At 62.1% G+C, this 19,844-nt stretch overlaps 1 protein-coding gene across 1 annotated transcript in view; it reads left to right on the top strand.

Moving 5' to 3' along the window:
- Positions 1–1,123: 1,123 nt before the first annotated feature.
- Positions 1,124–19,844, top strand: part of DAGLA (diacylglycerol lipase alpha) — a 29,119-nt gene continuing 10,398 nt past the window's right edge. Inside the window, exons 1-12 of the mRNA XM_060017461.1 lie at positions 1,124–1,210; positions 3,274–3,412; positions 3,818–4,029; positions 5,409–5,510; positions 6,300–6,438; positions 10,249–10,336; positions 12,233–12,367; positions 12,969–13,046; positions 14,940–15,064; positions 18,729–18,882; positions 19,469–19,552; positions 19,667–19,744. Coding sequence (XP_059873444.1) covers positions 3,318–3,412; positions 3,818–4,029; positions 5,409–5,510; positions 6,300–6,438; positions 10,249–10,336; positions 12,233–12,367; positions 12,969–13,046; positions 14,940–15,064; positions 18,729–18,882; positions 19,469–19,552; positions 19,667–19,744 — 1,290 coding nt within the window. The 5' untranslated portion in view covers positions 1,124–1,210; positions 3,274–3,317. The remainder of the gene's footprint in view (positions 1,211–3,273; positions 3,413–3,817; positions 4,030–5,408; positions 5,511–6,299; positions 6,439–10,248; positions 10,337–12,232; positions 12,368–12,968; positions 13,047–14,939; positions 15,065–18,728; positions 18,883–19,468; positions 19,553–19,666; positions 19,745–19,844) is intronic.

The raw sequence follows: 19,844 nt of genomic DNA on the forward strand, positions 1-19,844 counted from the left end.
ATGGAAGGTTTTTAAAGTAGGGATCAGCACGTGCATCTTAGAAAACAGTTTTGCATTTTTAGAGAGAGGAACTCTGAGAATGGTTAATACTTAACTCGGGGGCCTGAACCTCCATCAAGGAAATTGGGCTTTGTGGGTGGAGGAAGAAGGGGGCCTCGGAGTGCCACTCAAGTCATTCCATCCACGTGTGGGGTTGTCCTGGTGCCTCCCCTCACACCTGCCTCTGTTGGGGGGGTGCCCAGCCAGGGGCATGGGAGGCGCCCAGCAGTGCCCCTGTTCTCCCCCGCCCACCGGCGGGGGCGCCACACCTCCCCTGGAAGTGCCCCTGGTCTGGGTAAGGAAGGGAGGCTGGGCGCTGCCCCCACGGAGGTTTCTGAAGGGCACAGACCCTGTGCCCTAGGGGAGGAGAGCCAGAGGTGGTGCTTTGTGGCAGCCCCGGACCAGGAAGTAGCCTCTGCCCTCCCCCATCCTGAGACATTTCCTCCGGATGAACTCACATCCCCAGCAGGGGAACAGGCCCCCATTGTGAAGGGCCGGGGTCTCGAGAGAAAGGGCGTCTTTCAGGCCCTTAAAAATAGCAGCCCTGGGATGTATGAATCTGCATGGAGTCGAGTGGCCCATCCTCCCCCAGCAGCAGCACAGGCGCTGTCGCCCCCCAGCCCACACCGTGACCTGGTGGTGACCAGCTGGAGAATCCACTAGCCCAGGCCGCTGGTCCACCGGCTTCACGCACTCTCCCTCTGCTTCGCCCGCCTGAGCTAAGACCGTCGCTGGCTTTGTCCAGCACTGCTGGGCCCTCTCGTATGGTCCGCACTAGACCCTTAGCAGGTGGGGATAATCGACACTTTACAGATGAGGAAACTGAGGCACAACTAGTAAGTCATACCTTTAGTGGGTGATGGAGCCCGGGTCGGAAGCCAGGCAGCGCTGGGCCTAGGATTCTGCCCAGCTGGGGGCTGGGCCCGGGTGCAGGCTGGAGGGCGCGGGGTGTGGTCCCCAGGCCTGTAATGGGGCACCCGGTGGGGTCAGCCCGCAGCAGCCCTGCCACGTGACCTAGGTGGGACTGGCACTGACCACAGCTGTCGGCTGGGCACTCCCTGAGCCGGGGGACAGAGGCTGCCACTGGCCGTATCACTCCAGGGTCTTGACAGATCTTCGGCCACTTCTGCAGGGGAGCCAGGCTCACCCCACCTCTCCCGCCTGAGAGCAGGTAGGGCGGGGCTGCGTGCGCCCGAAGTTGTTAAGTGAATGATACGTGTGAGTTGAGGGAGTTCTAGCCATTCTGGACTCCAAGAGGTGAAGGGCGGGGGTGAGAGCAGGCGATTGGGAAGGGTTCACCCTGCATCCCTGAGCACGAGATGTTCTAGGCTCCTGGCAGGGCAGCCCTCACCCGCCAGCCCCTCTGGGACAGCCCTCCCCTTCCTCTGCCGGGGTCTGGCCTGATTAGAGCGGTGCTGCAGCACCTGCTGGGACCTCTCAGTCACTTCATTTGTGTGAGGGGCCCCTGAGCCCAACCCCACGCTCCAGCTCACCCTCCGTGGGCCACCTGGAATCAGGGAAGGGCTGTAGAGAGCTGGCGGCTCAAATACCAGCTGTTGGCAGCTCTGCCCTTCCCAGCCCTGCTGCCACCCATGGAGTCCCAGCCCCTCCCATCCTGTCCGTCCTTTCAAACCGGAGCCGTTGCGGTCAGCCGCTTGTCACAGACACAGGACTGGAGCCCCAGCCTCCTGCAGTCCCAGACCCCCACCCCCCGGACACCCCGCCACGCAGCTCCGCGCTCTCCATCCTTCTCCTGCTTCCCAGAATCCGTGCTCCGACTCCTCCTTGGAGAGAGTGGGATGATGTCACTTCCTGAGGGTGGGGGGAGGAGTAGGCACGACCCCAGCAGGCTAGCCCGCCAGCCTGCCCGCCAGGCCGCCACCTCTCTGGGAGCAGCCGGGCAGCGGCTGGATGAAGCGGCTGCACCAGGGAGAGGGCGACCGAGACGGGCTGGGCTGGACGTGCAGGCCGGCCACCTGGCTGCACACCCCGTCGCCCACCCTGAGGGCCGCGCCCACCGGCCGGGGAGACTTGGCCACTTCCCGAGTGATGCCGGTCTCCGCAGACACTCTTTTTCCCTGGAGCCGTCACCGGGGAGAGGAGGACTTGCCGCCCACCTCTGGACCAGGTGCCATGTAAGCCTCTGCCAGCCTGGGGGCAGCTGCCCACCAGCACCCAGCCTCCCGCAGCAGGGGTTCCTCCGCACAGCTGAGCGCAGGGCTGCCCCGGAGCCCCTCACCCGTGTCTCCCGGGCCCCTCCCCGCGGGGAGCCAACCAGCCGGCGCCCCTGCCCTGGTTCCTAGGGCTCTAGGGAGGTGGGGAGGCCCAGATTCCTGGGCCCTCCTCCCTGAGCTTGCCTGTGGCTAACTTGAATTCAGCTACTTCAGAGAGTTGAGATCTGGGCGGTAAAGGCTGCATGGCCCAGGGTGGGTGTGGGAGCGGTGGTCGCCAGGAGGATGGGATACCCGCAGGGCTTGCCCACTGCCCTTCCGGCAGAGGGGCTGGGCACCCCAGCTACACTCCTGACCCCCTGTCCCAACCACGTCCTTCCCTGCCAAGAGGCATAGCTGTGATGGGGAATTCTGTCTGACGGGTGCAAAATCAAGTCATGGAGCATGCTCCCAGCATTCCAGCAAAGCACGAAACGGAAGACATCATTCTGCAGATATTTACTGAACACCTACTATGTGCTGGGCGCTCCCATCCTCCATGTGTCCAGCCCCACGCATGCCCTCACCCCCACCTTCCCCAAGGCCTTCAGCCTTCCACCTGCCCGGCTCGGCGCATGCCGGGAGACAGACTCAGGCTCGGCCTGGGAAGCCCTCACCCAACCCCAAGGACAGAATGAACTGGGCAGCAGGTGGTGGGTGAGGGGGCTCCCTGATCCCATGGAAAGGGAGGCAGGGGTGAGCCCAGGTCTTTAAGGGAGCTGAGCAGTTCCTGTTGGGGTGACCCCAGGCAGAGCTGATCCCAAGGGGTCTGTGCCAGTCCTGCGGGGAGGAGAGTCCTCACGGGTAAGACTGAAGCCAGTGTCTGGCTGCTACAGTTTTAGATATTGGCTCCAGGGGGTGGATACTGTGGGAGGTGGATCCTGCCCAGGGATGGGCCTGAAAGCCCTGGGGCTGTAGGGCCTGGGAGAGATGCCTCTGCTGCTGGGCACACCTGACCAGGAGCGCGGTGGCCCTGGGTGCCGCAGCAGCCCGGGCAGCCTCAGGGTCCTCTGCTCTGTTTCAGGAGGTGAGCGCCAGGCCCGCTGAGCCTCTGCAGAGCTGCCAGCCATGCCCGGGATCGTGGTGTTCCGGCGGCGCTGGTCTGTGGGCAGCGATGACCTCGTCCTGCCAGCCATCTTCCTCTTCCTCCTCCACACCACCTGGTGAGTCTCGGGGCCACGCCACGGGCCTGGAAGGAGGCCTGCTGGCCATCTGTCCCAACCCTGTTGTGTTCCCAGCTCCCCGGAGTTGGTGCTGAAACGGCTATGCCTTTAGGGCAATACCCCCGTGGAGCCCAGAGACCCCGCCTGGCCACCTCCGGGCCTGACCCCAGCACTGGGCGGAGCCGCTGTGCTGTCTGCCCACGGCTGGCGGCTGGGCTCCCTGCTCTCGCTCCCCTGTCCCTGGATGCCCGTGTCCTCAGAGGGACTTGCTGCCAGGTAGACAGGGGTCCTGCTCCCGGAGCAGTGAAGCCCTCCACCCCGCGTCCAGGCTGTGTGCGGCTGCCCGCCGGAGGCCGTGGGAGGTGCGTGGGCCGCCCGGCCCCTCTCACGTGCACGTTCCCCCAGGTTTGTGATCCTGTCCGTGGTGCTCTTCGGCCTGGTCTACAACCCGAACGAGGCCTGCTCCCTGAACCTGGTGGACCACGGCCGCGGTTACCTGGGCATTTTGCTGAGCTGCATGATCGCTGAGATGGCCATCATCTGGCTGAGCATGCGCGGCGGCATCCTCTACACGGAGCCCCGCGAATCCATGCAGTACGTGCTCTACGTGCGCCTGGGTAAGGGCCCCCTGCCGTGGGTGAGGGGGCCGCTCCGGCCCACCCCCACCCCCTCCCTCCTCCTGGGCCCAGCGTTCTTTCGGCCACACGCGATGGGCTGGGCCCTGTGCCAGCACCAGGGCCAGCAGCGAACAGGCAGACTTACTGGGCCCAGTTCTGGACCGGGGGTGGGCAGACTGCGGCCTGAGGGCCAAGCGCAGCCCGCCGTCTGTTTTTTAAATAAAGTTTTATTGGAACCCAGCCACACTCATTCATTTAGTACTTATTGCCTCTGGCTGCTTTTGCATGACCACAGCAGAGCCGAGAAGTTGTGACGGACGTTATGACCCACAACATCTAAAAATGTTATTTACTCTACGGCCCTTTACAGAAAAAGGTTGCCGACCGCTGCCCCGTCTAGGCTGTGCATATCCTTCAGCTGCTTTGTGACCCTTCCCCAAACAGCCCCCCACCCTCCCAGGGAAGCCCCTCAGGGGCCTGGACCAGCTCCCGGAGGACCCGCCTGTCTCCTCTTCCTTGGGCTCGGGTCCCAGCCGCCTCTCCCAGTCACTCCGGGTGGATACTCTTGTGCTCCTGTGGCCTCTGCTAAGTCCTCTTCCCGTGTTAGCTCAGGGAGGAGCCATTGTTGGCCTCATTTTGCAGATGAGGAATCCGGGGCCCAGGGAGGTTACTTTGCTCGCTTAAGGTCACATGGCTAGAAAGCATATGAGTGTCAGAGCTGAGATTTGAACCCAAGTTGTCTGGCTCTAAAGCCTGGGCTCTCGGCTGCCACACTGGGATGGCTGTAGAGCTGGGGCTTCCAATGCTGCCCCCTGGGGGGCCGTCAATTCTCCCACCTGCCCCCCTAACCCCATCTCAGCCCTGGGCCCACTGCTCTGGTCTGGGCAGGGCACCTTGGGCAGCTGGCTGCTGGGGCCCTTTCCCTCTCCTGCCTCAAGTGCCAGAGGCCTCCTCCTGGGAATAGCAGTTTCCATGAAATGAACACCCCGTCACCCAGTCCTCACAGCCCTGTACCATGGACCTTGTCACCCCCATTTTACAGACGAGGAAACGGAGGCTCAGAGAGATTAGGTAACTTGCCTAAGATGCGTCTGATCCCAGAGTTCGTGGATATAGTTCTCATTCCCGAACGAACAGAGAAACGCCTCTTCATCATGTACCTTTGCAGTCACCTTCTCAGGGGGACGTCGGGGCCTGAGGGCACATGAGTAGAACCGGTGGTGGGACAGCCACACCCCCTGGGCCCTCTGCGCCACGAGGCCTGTGTGGCAGGGGCGGCGGGCAGTCTACTGTGCTGGCCAGGCATCCTGTGACAGGGGGAGCCGGGCCCAGGTTCCAGGGCCTCCTGTCCTTCAGCTGGGGCCCTCCTCTCCTTGCAGCCATCCTGGTGATCGAGTTCATCTACGCCATCGTGGGCATCGTCTGGCTCACCCAGTACTACACCTCCTGCAATGACCTCACTGCCAAAAACGTCACGCTCGGTATGTTGGTCGGCCCGGGGGTGGAGGGGCTGGGGCCAGCCCTGACCCTAACCCTAACCCTAACCCTAACCCTAACCCTAACCCTAACCCTAACCCTGGCATGGAGGGCACAGGACCAGGTTAGACAGGGCAGCCCCGGGATGGAGGGGCCGGGGCCAGCCCTAACCCTAACCCTAACCCTAACCCTAACCCTGGCATGGAGGGCACAGGGCCAGGTTAGACAGGGCAGCCCCGGGATGGAGGGGACGGGGTCAGCCCTAACCCTAACCCTAACCCTAACCCTGGCATGGAGGGCACAGGGCCAGGTTAGACAGGGCAGCCCCGGGATGGAGGGGACGGGGTCAGCCCTAACCTTAACCCTAACCCTAACCCTGGCGTGGAGGGCACAGGGCCAGGTTAGACAGGGCAGCCCTGGGGTGCAGGGAACAGGTCAGGTTAGAGAATAGGAAGCTCAGGCACTGTGAGAGGGAAACAGTTTCCATGAGGACGCCAGGCAGTCTGCCATACCCCCTTGGGGAACCCTGGGTTTCGGGGGCAGCAGCAGGCACAGCGCTGCCCAGGGCTCCCGAAACCCACACAGCTGTCTGCTCGTGCCAAGGATGGGCCTTGGGGTCACAGCTCAGCCAGGGGGGACGGCTGTGTGGCCAGAGGCTAGGGCCAGGGCCTTTGGAGCCTTGCTCTTGGGCCCCAGAAGCAGTTGGGGGTAGGGAGGCTGCAGTGCCCCTTCTTCAGAGCCAGAGCGGTGTACCCAGCACCATGACCCTTGGCTTCCCACGGCCGCCTCCACAGGGATGGTTGTCTGCAACTGGGTGGTCATCCTGAGCGTCTGTATCACCGTCCTCTGCGTCTTCGACCCCACGGGCCGCACCTTCGTCAAGCTGAGGGCCACCAAGAGGAGGCAGCGCAACCTGCGGACCTACAACCTGCGGTCAGTGGGCCGGGCGGGCGGGCGTCCCCCGCGGGGTTTGCCGACGGTGGACAGAGGCCGGCCCCACGCCTCTCTCCCGGCGTCTAAACCTGTGTGAGCCCCGGGCGCCGGCCAAAGGCTTACCTCAGGTTCCTGGTCTGTAAAGTGGGAACCGCAGTAATTCCTGCCTCGTGCTCTGCTGTGAGGTTTAACGGAGTGATAAACACCGTGCTCATGGGAGGTTCGTGCTCAGTAAATGGTAGCCACTGTCATCATCTTCAGCGCTAACAACACGAGAATAATGGTAGGAAGCGCTCGGACAGCGAGCCAAGCATTGCATGTATTAACTTACGGTAGCTCGCCGAGGTAGCTGTTAGCGTCATCCCCGTAATATAGAGGAAGAAACAGAGGCACAGAGAGCTTACGTGAGTTGTCTGAGGTGACACAGCCGGTAAATGGTGGGGCTGGGGTCAAGCCTAGGCAGCCTGGCTTTAGAGCCCCTGCTCTTAAGCACTCGGCGAGGCTGCCTCTAGGGTTAAGGGGGCTGGAGGAGGTTAACCAAGGAAGGCTTCCTGGAGGGGAGATGTTTTGCACAGTGTTTTGGAGAAGCGGGGGAGGCCGTGCCATGGCAGAGAAAATGCTGGAGGACGTCCAGGCACATTCACAGGTTCCTGTTTATTGAAAGAAAAAGAGAGGGGGTGCTTCCAGGTTGGGTCACAGTGACTCCTATATATTGAGCTTCTGTTCTGCGTTAGACCCTGCACTGAGCCCCTTCCGCCATCCGTCTGTTTAATCCTTTTGCCAACCCTGGTGCGGTTGTGACACCCATTCTACAGATGAGGGGTCCAAGTCCCAGAGCGGGCAGGTCACTTGCCCCAGGTCAGGCTGGTGGGGAGTGGAACTGGCACTCCATCCCCAGCCCAGGGCAGCAGGGTCAGGAGCCCTCAGCCAGGGGAGTGTGCTGCCCAGGCCCCCACCCCACCCTCGCGCACCTCTGTGTCCCAGCTCCCCTGGGCCCTCCGCGTCAGCTCGGCACTGTAGCCAGAGCCTTACCCGTGCCTGGGCTGGCCACCTCCCAGCCCCAAATGCCAGGTTTTGGAGCCAAGGCCCCGGAGCCTGTCGTTCCTCCGGGTGCAGCTGGCCATGACCACCAGTACCATTCTGCTCATTCCAATCACATGCCCCCACCTGGCCTGGTTTCTGGGCTCCTGGGGCCCTGGGGAAAAAACTCTCCCCTCCCCAACTCTGGGTAATTGCCTTTGGGGCCCAGGGCAGCCAACGCCTTTGCACTTGGGAGTTGTCGGTGGCTGTCATCTGAATTAGAACGTTTTCCAGCGGTGCCGGGCCCTGTGCGGGTAGTGAGGGTCCTCGAGCTCACAGGTCCCCACCTGTTGTGGTCTGTCCAGCTCTCGAGCGGGCTTGGGAGGGCAGCCCAGGCCACAGCTGGGTGGCTGTGACCACCTCTCAGGCTCTTCCCCACTCGCCCTCCCTCTGCTCTGAAACCAACAGACAGTTTTTCTAACAGGGCCGTTTTCAAGCCTGCTGACCCTTCCTCCGCTTCCAGGTTTGGGGCTGTGCACAAGCCCTACTGCCTCACACCAACGGGTTATTTTAGTCTCTGGGAGTCAGGGAGCTGTTTAAGTCCTTTGCTCTTTCTCCTTCCAGTGAAATCTGCTGGGGTTTGGGGTGGGTTCTTCCCACCACTACTTCCTGGAAGCCTGACCTTGGATCTTTGCAGAAGGAGTGTCTGCCCTCCCTTCGCTTTAGTGAGCCCCAGGGTGGGGGATGCTGGATCCATGAACTTTCTGTCCAGACTTATTTATTTATTTATTTTTGGCTGCGTTGGGTCTTCGTTGCTGCGCATGGGCTTTCTGTATTTGCAGTGAGCGGGGGCTACTCTTCATTGCGGTGCACAGGCTTCTCATTGCGGTGGCTTCTTGTTGCAGAGCATGGGCTCCAGGTGCGCAGGCTTCAATAGTTGTGGCATGCGGGCTCAGTAGTTGTGGTTCACGGGTCCTAGAGCACAGGCTCAGTAGTTGTGGTTCACGGGTCCTAGAGCACGGGCTCGGTAGTTGTGGCGCACGGGCTTAGTTGCTCCACAGCATGTGGGATCTTCCCGGACCAGGGTTCGAACCCGTGTGCCCTGCATTGGCAGGCGGATTCTTAACCACTGTGCCACCAGAGAAGCCCACTTTCTGTGCAGATTGAGTGTGTCTCTCCCTGTCTTGGTCTATGTAGCCTAACTGATGCTTTATGCCAAATGTGTCATTGGCTCCATCTGCCCCCTGGTGGGCATAAAGGGTACTGCAGTAGAGTATACAGCACTTAACATCTGCCGGAGGGAAGGGAGGAAATTCTCTTCGAATGTTTAAAAGCCAATTTGGTTAGAAAGGGTTAAAGAACGTGATGCTCTGGGAACTCAGCTTGGCCAGCATGCTGTCCTTTCATCAAGTCCCCAGTAGGGGGGACGTTGGCTTAGGATGTGAGGCTGCCCAAGTCCCTTAGGGCTGGCAGGTCCCAGAAATAGCAAATCCCTTGCACCGTTTCCTAACCCCCTCCTGTAGCCCTGGAAGGCTCTGTGGCTTTCCCTGTCCTTGTGGCCCGTGGCCCGTGGAACCAGGGTTGGGAGCAGGAAGCGGCCCTTAGTTGCAAAGAGGAGCCGAGAGGCAGGGGAGGGGGAACCCGGTCTGTCACTCCTGATGGATGCGAAGTGCCTTGCAGGCACCCGGGGCCACCCATGTCTGCCCTTCCTGACCACCCAGCGCCAGGCTCTGAAGGAGCTGAGGGGAGGGCACGTGTCACGAAAGCAAGCCAGCCCCTCGTGCTCAGTCTGGAAATTTACTTTTTTTTTTTTTTTTTTCTGGTACGTGGGCCTCTCACCATTGCAGCCCCTCCTGTTGCGGAGCACAGGCTCCGGACGCGCAGGCCCAGCAGCCATGGCTCACGGGCCCAGCCGCTCCGCGGCATATGGGATCTTCCCGGACCGGGGCACGAACCTGCGTCCCCTGCACCGGCGGGCAGACTCCCAACCACTGTGCCACCAGGGAAACCCTGGAAATTTACATTTTTATATTGGATCTGTTATCTTCATGCTCAAAACACACCGACTTCTGGGCACCCAGCATTGGAAGGGTCTCCGTGGATAATCGGCCAATTGCTCTCCCTTTGGGTGCAGACTCCTGGGTACCCTGACTCCCCATCAGAGCAGCCAGACCCATTGGGGCTGGGGTTGAGGGTGGAACAGACAGGGGCCAGCCATGCAGATGAAAGGCAGGGGCCCTCTCCCCTCTAATGCAACAGTTCCAAGGAGTTGAAGAATGCGGAGCCTCATTCAGCCCCTTAAACTTCCCCAAGTACAGACAATGTGAGAAATCCTTTCTGAGAGGGGAAACAGGTCTCTCCGGCAGGTCTGCTCCAGGCCAGGAAACAAGTCGGCAGAGAGGCCAGCACCCTGCCACCATCTCCCAGGGCTCTTGATTTGAACTTTTGGAGTGGACCGCAGGGCAGCCCCCAGTTCGGGCTGCCAGCTCTGAAGCCCCCAGAGTGTGCTGTTGTCAGTCTGCCAGAAGTTGGGAGCGTAGGCCCTGGCCTCGGCCAACAGTGCACCATCTCAGGCCATCAGGAGCCCCCCAGGGAGAGCCCTGCTGGCTGATAGCCAGGTCACTGGCCGGCCAGCCTTGGCCGGACCCAGGCCTATTCTCCCCTAGACCCTCCTACTGGGGAGCCCTTTGCTGGGGTCCTGGGAACAGGCTGTCCTGTTTCTGTAATGCGGGCCCAGCTCTTCTGGCCGGGCCCCCTGACCTCACACATACCAACTCTCCCCCACTGCAGGCACCGCTTAGAAGAGGGTCAGGCCACCAGCTGGTCGCGCCGGCTCAAAGTGTTCCTCTGCTGTACTCGGACGAAGGACTCCCAGTCAGTAAGTACTGGGAAGTCGCCGTCCTGGGGCTCACATCCTGCTGTCGGCGACTCAGGAGGCTTCCCTCTGCAGCCCTGCCGGGTGGGGCAGGAGTGAGGTGACAGCCTGCTCCTAAGAGGACCTGTTACTATTCACTGAAGGACTCCCTCCAGCATGTGAGACAGCCAACCCCTTGCTTTGTCAAGGAGACAGAAACATGTGAAGACCTTTTATCCACCCCCTTGGAACTCAAGAGTTTAGTTTAGGAGAAGAGATACTCAAATATCAGGGCAACCCGAAGACAGAAAAGCAGCATCTCAGCAGCTGCAGGTCCCTCTGGAAGATCCGTCCCTCGATGCGCACTGTTAGCCTTCCGCACCCGCCAGGGCGCTGTGGGTCAGTGGTGGGTGGCCCCCGGGTTGGGGAGGGGAGGCAGGGCCCTTAGGGGTCATCTAGTCCCACCCTTCGTTTTGCAGATCAGGCCGCTGAGGCCCAGAGAGGTGGAGTGACTTACTCAGCATTGCACAGCTAGTTAGTGGCAGAGCAAGTGAGGTCAGGAGACCACTCCTCCCCAAGCCAGACAGCAGGTGCCCTGCATGGCAGCCCCCGGAAGCCTTGAGTGGCTCCTACCCACTAGCAGCCCCTGGTGAGCCGTGGAGTGAGTAATCAAGCGTAAGAAAGTCCCTCCCACCCCCAGAGGTTCCCTGGTGGGTGGGAAGCACCCCCCCCCCAACCCCGGGGCTCTCGGGGGAGTCTGAGGGGTCTCAGCTCAGGGCGTGCAGAGGACACACCCACCCCTCCTGGCAGACAGCTTCAGGGCTGGCGTTGGAGCCTGGGGAAAAAGCAGAACGTCTTTTCTCAAAAAGGCCGGGGCTCCCCAGAACCTAGGTCCCATCAAACACTGACGGCCTGGGGGTCAGGTCAGGTCAGGTCCAGCCCAGAGAACGTTTTGATCACCTCGTGCTGTGTTGCTTAAAAATTTGAATTGGTGGCCAACATTTAAAAATCAGGAGAGTGTAGGGAAAGTTCAGTCTTTCTAGATTTGCCCGAGGTGGGCCTCTCACAGCAGTAGCAGGCTCTGTTTGGCCCCATTAGGCTTTTGAGTTTGCAGCCCTTGATTCTTCCTCTCTTGCATGTGCCACACACTCAAGGGTGAAACCCAGCGAGAGGAAACCAGTTGCCATGAGTTTCTTCCCATCACAGCCTCTCCTGACCAGTCAGGGAAGAGGTTCCAGACTCAGCTTGTCGTGGGGCAGGGCAGACGGCACTCTGCTGGAAGGGCTGCGTCTGTCTGCCTTGCCTCCCGCCCCCAGGCCCCAAGCATGGCTGTCCTGAGAACAGAGCTGGCAGGACAGCTAGGGGGGCCAGTGGCCCCAGGTCACATTCCCCTTCTGCAGGCACATGGTGGGGGTCCCTGAGCCTACAACTGTGGACAGGTCGGGGAGGGGGCCTGAGACCCAGGGCTCCGTACAGCCCTTAGCAGGGCATTCAAGGTCACAGCTGGTGGGAGGTGGGAGGAAACTCAGTGTGGGGAAAGCAGCCAGGAGCTTAGTTTTGGCTCCTCTGCTAGAGAGAAAAGCTGAAGGAGAAACAGGCCAGGCCCAGGCCTTGATTCCTAGTCCTGGGGAAAGAACAGGAAACGGCTCCCGGAGGCATCTGTGCGGGGTAGACGGTGCCCGGTGAGCGCCGAAGGAGAAGGGTCAGCCGTGTCTGGGACAGCCTCTGCCGGGTCTACAGGGGCCCGGAGCCCAGGACAGGGCCCTCAGGGTCACGGCTGCAGAGGGCCGCATGTGGGGGGCTAGGGGGAACTTGCACAGGGGACCCCGAGCAGACACCCAGCCCCGGACATTCACGCCCCGTGTCTCGTCCTCTCTCCTGCTCCCCTGCCGCCGCCTCCTGCCTCCCTGGACCTCGTAGGACGCCTACTCGGAAATCGCCTACCTCTTTGCCGAGTTTTTCCGAGACCTGGACATCGTGCCCTCCGACATCATCGCTGGCCTGGTGTTGCTCCGGCAGCGGCAGCGGGCCAAGCGCAACGCCGTGCTGGACGAGGTGAGCACGCGGCCATGCTCAGGCCACCTCCCCGCACCGCCTTCCTGCCGGGCCCTCCCTGCCACCCCTGCTGCCCCCCGGGTTCCGCCCACCCTCTTGGCCCAGGAGGCCACCCTTTGACATTCCCTCCCCTCCCTTCCCCAGCTCACCCTTCACCACTCATGGCTCTTGCTTGAGTGGCTTCCCTCTGCGGGGCTGCAAGGCTGCCTCCAGGGCCCCAGGGGACATCTAGTCACAGGGGCCCAATGAAGCATCCAGCCCCACGTTCCAGCCTCTGCGCTTGCCTCTCCGCCCTACCCCAGCCAACACACCAGTCCTAGCTGGGGTCTCCCGGCATCCCATGCAAAATACGTTTTCTCCCGGCCTGGGCTAGCGACGTCCCAGGGGATTGATGCTTTGGGTGGAAGGGGAGCAACTGGAGATATGAGGAGACCTCAGATTTTGGAAAACTGGCCAGGTCACGGAAGAGCTAGAAACCACACGCCCCTTTGGGCTCTCAGGCCCTGGGGAGGCAGGCAGGGTGCAGAGCTGGGGGCCTGGACCCCTTTCTCAGCCGTGCAGCTGGGCCCGGGGCAGTCACCCTAACGCGCCTGTCTTCCAGGCCAACAATGACATCCTGGCCTTCCTGTCTGGGATGCCGGTGACCAGAAACACCAAGTACCTCGACCTCAAGAACTCGGTGAGTCCGAGCCACCCGCCTCCACCCCGTGCCGGCTCCTCTCCCTCTGCCGGGACGACCCGAGCAGACCACCTGCCCTGGCAGCATTGGGCACACCTGCTCTGCGCGGGTCCCCCCTCAGCCCTCCAGGCGGCCCCCCTTCTCAGTTCACGCCCCCTTCCTCCTGAGTCCCCCCCCAGCGGCCCCACCCCCACCCCTGCGTCACGCTGGTTCTGCATAAAAGGCCCCTGAATCGGCCTCTCGGTGCTCAGAATGCTTGGTCCTGGCCTCCTGAGATGATAAAGCGCTTCAGGAGGGTGAGCTGTTACTATTATTGCCATGGTTGTTACTGTTACAAAAGGCAGCAGGACACAGCACTTTGGTTTCCAAGCTCTTTTGAGTAGCAGAACCTCTTAAGCGCCTTTAGGAGAAATCCGGTGTGTGTGTCCCAGTAAAGGAGCGCCTCACCCAGGGCTGAAGCTGCAGCTGGAGGGCCGGCCCTGCCCCAGAAGCAAACCGATTTAGTGTAGCCGGGACCCCTCTGAGTCTGCTCCTGCAGCAGCATAAACGGTGCCGGGCCTGCCTTTCACCCAGAGCCCCGGTGGGGAGGGGATGAGCCATCCTGAGCCCCGTTCCCTGCACGGCGCCAGTGGTGCCAGTCGGGACAGCGTTAGAAAGGATTCATCCTTCACAATCTGAATCCCCTGGAAAAGCCTGTTCTCCATTTGCCCCCGCTCCCCAAAATGGGCATTTGTATCCTTTCTTAAAATAGCCTGTCCTCCCTGGTGGCGCAGTGGTTGAGAGTCCGCCTGCCGATGCAGGGGACACGGGTTCGTGCCCCGGTCTGGGAAGATCCCACATGCCACAGAGCGGCTGGGCCCGTGAGCCATGGCCGCTGAGCCTGCGCGTCCGGAGCCTGTGCTCCGCAACGGGAGAGGCCACAACAGTGAGCGGCCCGCGTACTGCAAAAAAAAAAAAAGAGCCTGTCCGTAGCATGTGCCCAGAGCAGCCTCCCGGGGCTGCCCAGGCCCGCTCTCACCACGCCCTCTCTCGCCTGTGGGAGGCAGGGGAGGGGCAGCTGAGCCTCCAGGTGCCAGCGCCCCGCCCTCCTGCCTGAGCCGAAGAGGAAACCTCCCTCCTCCAGTGCTTTCCTGGAGAGCAGACACCTCGGGGCCCTGATGAAGGTGCTGTTTATTTCACTTCACAAGATGACTAATCACCCTTTTCACCTTTTACAAGGTGACTAATTCCCTCTAAGTGCAGGAGTCCCCAGTGCCTGGGGCACCCGGGACACCGGAAGCCACTTTGCTGGGATACCTGGGCCTCCTTACCTTCCTGCAGCCGGTCAGGCTGATAACCGCCACTGGCCTCAGATACCAGCTTTCAAACGGGCGCCTTTCTCAGAGATCCCAGTCTGCCCAGACGCCCTGACGGTGGGCCACTGGTCTGGTCCCCAGCATGTCCATGTCTCCAGGGCCCGCCCTGCTGCTCTGTGGCCTGGGCAACCCCCTCTGGAGGGTCCGGACCTCTCAGGGTTAAATCACCCTTCCCGGGGGCCTGATTGCCAAGGTGGGCGATGGTCGCGCGGTAACCTCCCCCTCTCTTCCCTTTTCGGGAAAACGGGCGAGGAAATCGATCCAGTGCTCTGAGTGCTTTTCTGTCCCCAAATCATTAATTTCTGAGATTGGTGCAATGGGACAGGTCTTAGGAGGATTCGTGCCCTGGTTGCATGGAGATAATTAGGGAAATGCAATTATCTGGAGGAGCTGGTCCTCCAAGGTGGGGGTGGGGGTGGTCTGCAGCCCATTGGGAGGGCAGCTCCTGCCTCCATCCTCCATCGAGGGGAGCCCATGGGCCCTGAGGCTACAGGCAGGAAGGGCAGGAGGTGACCGCCCTCTGCCTCTTCTCTTCCAGCAAGAGATGCTCCGCTACAAAGAGGTCTGCTACTACATGCTCTTTGCCCTGGCTGCCTACGGGTGGCCCATGTACCTGATGCGGAAGCCGGCCTGTGGCCTCTGCCAGCTGGCCCGGTCCTGCTCGTGAGTATACCGGCCCGTCCCCCTAGCTAGCGGCATGTGCAGAGGGGCTGTGGTCACGATGCCGGGCCTGCCCATGGGGGGCTCTCCCTAAACGGACTGTACCTGCTACCCTGCCCGCTGCGGCCCGCGTTGCTTCTGTCCCGCACCATCTCTGGGCCTCAGCCTTTCTAGTTCGGTGTTATCCCTGGTTGGGGAAGGGCGTGGGCTTTGGAATCACACGGTATCAGGTTTGAATCCACGCTTTGTCACTGGCAGCCTTGGGCAAGTCAGTCTACCCCTGCAAGCCTCAGTTTCCTTATCTGTAAAATGGGGATGTTTGAGAGGACGAAATGAGACGTTGCCCAGCATCTGGCTGTGCAGCTTACCCCTGTCCCATCTCTCTCCCTGCCCCCTCGACTACTCCCCTCTGCCCGCATCTTCCTTCTCCCGGCTCCCTTCCTGTGCTCTGCCTTCCTGGAAGAAAGGCCTTTCCCGGTTGAGCCCCAATCCATAGAAGCCTCTGGAAGGGCAGCCAGAAGGCCCTTTGTGAAAGGCTCCAGCCCTCTTCACAAGGAGTTGGCAAGGCCTCAGCCGGGTGCCGCCCTTAGCCCACCGCCGGGGGCCGGGGTGGGCTCTGCTTTCCTAAGTGGGCCAGAGGAGGGCTCGGCTCCACGAGGGCCCCTCCCCTTCTTTGGTGTCTCCATGCTCTGCCCGGGCCGGGCAGAAGGAGGACAGCTCCCTGGGCTCCCTGTTCCGGAAAGGCTGGCACGCTGGGCGGGCAGCTTCTGTTCCACGACACCACCGCCCTTGGGGCACAAGTAGCCATGCCCTCCTTCAGCGTCCTTTTCCCAGGAAGCTGGACGGCTCTCAGGCTTGTTCCCACCATCCCCCAGCGACTGGCACAGCTGACCAGGGCATGCCCACGCCCCTCCCCGTCTTTGCCAGCCCGCACACTGCTTCTCCCCCCACAGCATCCTTGGGAGCCCCTGCAGCGGCTGAGAAGCTTCTCCCAATGAGCACTGGGCCAGGAGCCCTGAGACCTGGGCTCCGACAGCCCTGCTCCATTTGTCACTGGCAGAGTGGGGACGTCATTTGTACAGGCAGTGTTCGTCCTGCCCACCTGTGGGGTATTTCAGAAGCCGGGGAGTCACTGGCAGCCTGGGCACTGGAGGGGCTCTGCAGACAGGAGCGAGGCTGCACTTGCAGCAGCTGCTCAATACTGCGGGGAGAGGAAGCAGAAGGACCTCAGACCCCGTGAGGGCTCCGTGAGAGCCCGGTGCCCTGGGGGGCGGAGAAGAGGCAAGCCTGGAGTCCCGGCCTACAGCCAAGGGTGTCAGGATGGAGGCCAGAGGGCCGGGCTCCCTTTTCTGAGTCCCAGCCTGTCCACAGCAGCCCAGAGACCCAGCACTGGCTGGAGGAAGGAGGGCAGCCCACCTGCCTCAGGCCCAGGCCCTTCACCTGGAGTGGTCCTGCCGTCCCACACAGAGCATGGCAGGCCATGCCTGTCTACGGCCCCGCCACCCTGGGGACACCCCACTCGGCTCCAGCCCTGCCCTGGACGTGTGGTCAGTCTCCATGGGCCAAGCGGGTCCTCAGGCTCCCGGGACCTTTGAGCCCCTCAGCGCCCCAGCCTCCTCTAGGCGGGAGTGCTGGCCTCGACGGTGCCGCAGGCCCCTCCCTTCCGGGCTGCTGGCCCCGCTGCTCTCATCGGTTCCCCTGGCTCTCAGGTCACTGACTCAGGGGCAGCCTTCTCCCTGGAGAGAGATTGGGTCCCTATTGTACACCAGGTGCTTCCTGCATCTTGGGCCTTTGATCCCACCCCAGCCTTGTAGAGTAGCTATCAGCACCTGCCCACCAGGCCCTCGCAGTCAGGAAGGGCCACCAGAGCAAGGATTCAAGCCCGGGTCTCTGTCTCCGAAGACTGCGTACACTTTGGCAGCCACCTGCTTGGTGCTAGAGGGCGGGGCTGAGGTTGGAGAGGGTCCACAGCTGCCTGGAGAGGGGCCACAGCTGCCTGAAGACGGGAGCCTGGCCCACAGGCCCAGCCCTGTCCCCACTTGGCCCAGGAGTGGCGGGCGAGGGGCGTGGGGGTCTCCCAGAGTCAATGGAGATGGTCGCCCACCCCAAGCCCGGTTGCTTCCGAGACTTGGCTCGACCCTGGGTTTTCTCAGCGAGGCCTCTTCCCATTGAGGGGTGTGTATCAGTCCCTCAGGCGCTGCTCGGGTGAAGACAAACCTCTGTGCATCACCAAGATCTAGGATTCTTAGTATCAATAAAATCTCAGCCGTCAAGCCAAGAAAGCAGGCAGACACAGGTCACATGCTCTCGGGGCTCCAGGGCCCCATCCGTTGGTTGCCGGCCCCCTCTGGTGGCCCGAGGAGCCGCTGCACTCGAGCTGGGTGCCCAGCTCAGCCGCTCAGCTGTTCACTTTGGGGAATCCTGCTGGGTGCCTGGTGCTGGGGACGTAACTGTGAACCAGGCAGAGCCAACCCTGCCCTGTGGAGCCCACCGCCTGGTGGCAAGGCACAGACAAGGAAATGCAGCCCATTGGAGCACGTCAGTGTTTTGGAGAAAAATTAGGCTGTCTGTGCGGTCAGGCTTGGCAGGGGAAGCTATGTCAGATGAGGTGGCCCAGGCGGCGGACCTCCCATAGCATAACATTTGAGCAGAGGCCTGAAGGACTGAGGGATCTGGCCACACAGAAACCACGAGAAGAATGTTCCAGGCAGAGGGAACCACGGTGCAAAGAGGCTGAGGCAGGAGTATGACCAACGCATCCGAGGGGAGTCGGAGGCAACAGGCCAGAGGACCAGGGCCAGATGGGGCAGGGCCCTCGGCCCTTGCAAGGACTCTGGCCTTTATACTGGACAGGAAGGGCAGCATCGGAGGGTGTTGAGAGCAGTGACGTGGCTTGACGTATATCTTAAAGGGTCACTCTGGCAGCCATGTTGAGAACGTAAGGGGCGAGTATAAATGAGGGAGACCAGTCAGGAGGCCCCTGTGACACTCTAAGGCAGGGATAAGTGGCTTGGAGCAGGGTAGGGGGTGGCGGCGAGGGCAAGCGTTCGGAGTCCAGATCTGAATTTGAAGGCAGAGCCAGCGGACGTGCTGACGGACTGGTGTGGGACGTGAGGTGGGGTGAGGACCCGATGGCGATGGTGCCGAGCGTGGGGCTGAGCTGCGGAGCACAGGGGGCGGGGCCTCCGGGACTGGGGCCTGGAAAGGTTGCAATCCTGTGGGACATCTGGGAGGAGGTGTTGCACAGGCAGTTGAATGTGAGCAGGTCTCCGGGGCTTATTGGCGCGTAGGTGGTATTTAAAGCCCAAGACTGGATGAGGCCCCAGGAGCGAGTGTTGCTGGAGAGAAGAGGAGCTCCAGGGCTGACCTCTGGGTCCTCAGTGAGAGGACGAGTGCAAGGAGGCTGCCCCGAGGGAGAAGCAGCCCAGGACAGAGGGTGCCTCCAGCCGAATGGGGAGAGCGTTTCAAGGGGGAGGGCGAGTCCCACTGGGTTTTGTGCTGCCGAGAGGCCGAGTAAGATGAGGGCTGGGCCCGGCCCGGGCCAGTGGAGCTTTGCAGGGGAGGCCTTGGAGAGGGGGTACGGCTGCAAGAACCAGTTCCAGAGAGGATGGGGGAGACCGGTGCTCTGTCGGGGTCCCTGGCTCTGAGCCCTCTGCCACCCGCCCAGGTGCTGCTTGTGTCCCACACGGCCCCGGTTTGCCCCTGGAGTGACCATCGAGGAAGACAACTGCTGCGGCTGCAACGCCATCGCCATCCGGCGCCACTTCCTGGACGAGAACATGACCGCGGTGGACATCGTCTACACCTCCTGCCATGATGCGGTGAGGGACTGGGGCGGGCTTGCCAGGCGGGTGCAGCGTCCCCCCAGCCTCGGTCCTCCACAGGCCACAGGAGGCAGGCAGCGCTGCGGCCTGGAGAGTGTACGCCGTCTCCCTCAGCGGCAGGAGCCCTTGGCCTGGCTGGCACGGCTGGCCGAAGCCTCCAGGCCTCCCCTCGCTGGGCAGACCAGAGATGGGCCGCCTCCTTCTCCCCACGTCCTGGCCTGCATCCGCTCCGGGGCTAGGAAGTGGACCCCAAGCCCGCACCCGGCACTGGGGCTTCCTGGCCCCAGCCTTTGGGGGAAGGAATTGAGAGGGAAGAAGCCGGAGGCACTGGGGAGGGGGCAGCCCCTCAGGACTGAGCAGGCAGGACGGCAGCACTCAGGGCACCCGGGTCAGCGGAATTAGGAAGGCCGGGTAGGCTGTGTGCCGGGTTGGGAGGGACCTACTGTGGCCCTTGCAGGCGTCAGGGGCCCAGTGGCCAGTGGAGCCAGATTCCCGGGCCCTGAAGGAGACCGGCTTCAGTCACTTGCCCAAATCTGCCTCCACCCTGGGGGCCGTTCAGGCTCATGAGCTGCCCTTCTCCTAGGTCTATGAAACCCCCTTCTACGTGGCCGTGGACCACGACAAGAAGAAGGTGGTGATCAGTATCCGGGGAACCCTGTCCCCCAAGGTACGCTGCCCAGTGACCCAGCCCACCCCGTGGACCCCCTCACAGCCCCCGAGGGTGCCCGCCTCCTTTTTCCCGTTCTCAGTCCCACCCCTCACCGTCCTCTCTCCCCACAAGGACGCCCTGACAGACCTGACCGGTGACGCCGAGCGCCTCCCTGTGGAGGGGCACCATGGCACCTGGCTGGGACACAAGGTACCCCTCCCCGTGGGCTCCCCCGGCGGCCCCTGGCCTTCTCCTCTCCGCTGCCAGCACGCAGGCCTGTCCTGTTGGGGTGGGGGCTCCTCCGGCGTCA

The sequence above is a fragment of the Delphinus delphis genome, chromosome 8, assembly GCF_949987515.2.
Source record: "Delphinus delphis chromosome 8, mDelDel1.2, whole genome shotgun sequence".
Taxonomy (NCBI): Eukaryota; Metazoa; Chordata; class Mammalia; order Artiodactyla; family Delphinidae; genus Delphinus; species Delphinus delphis.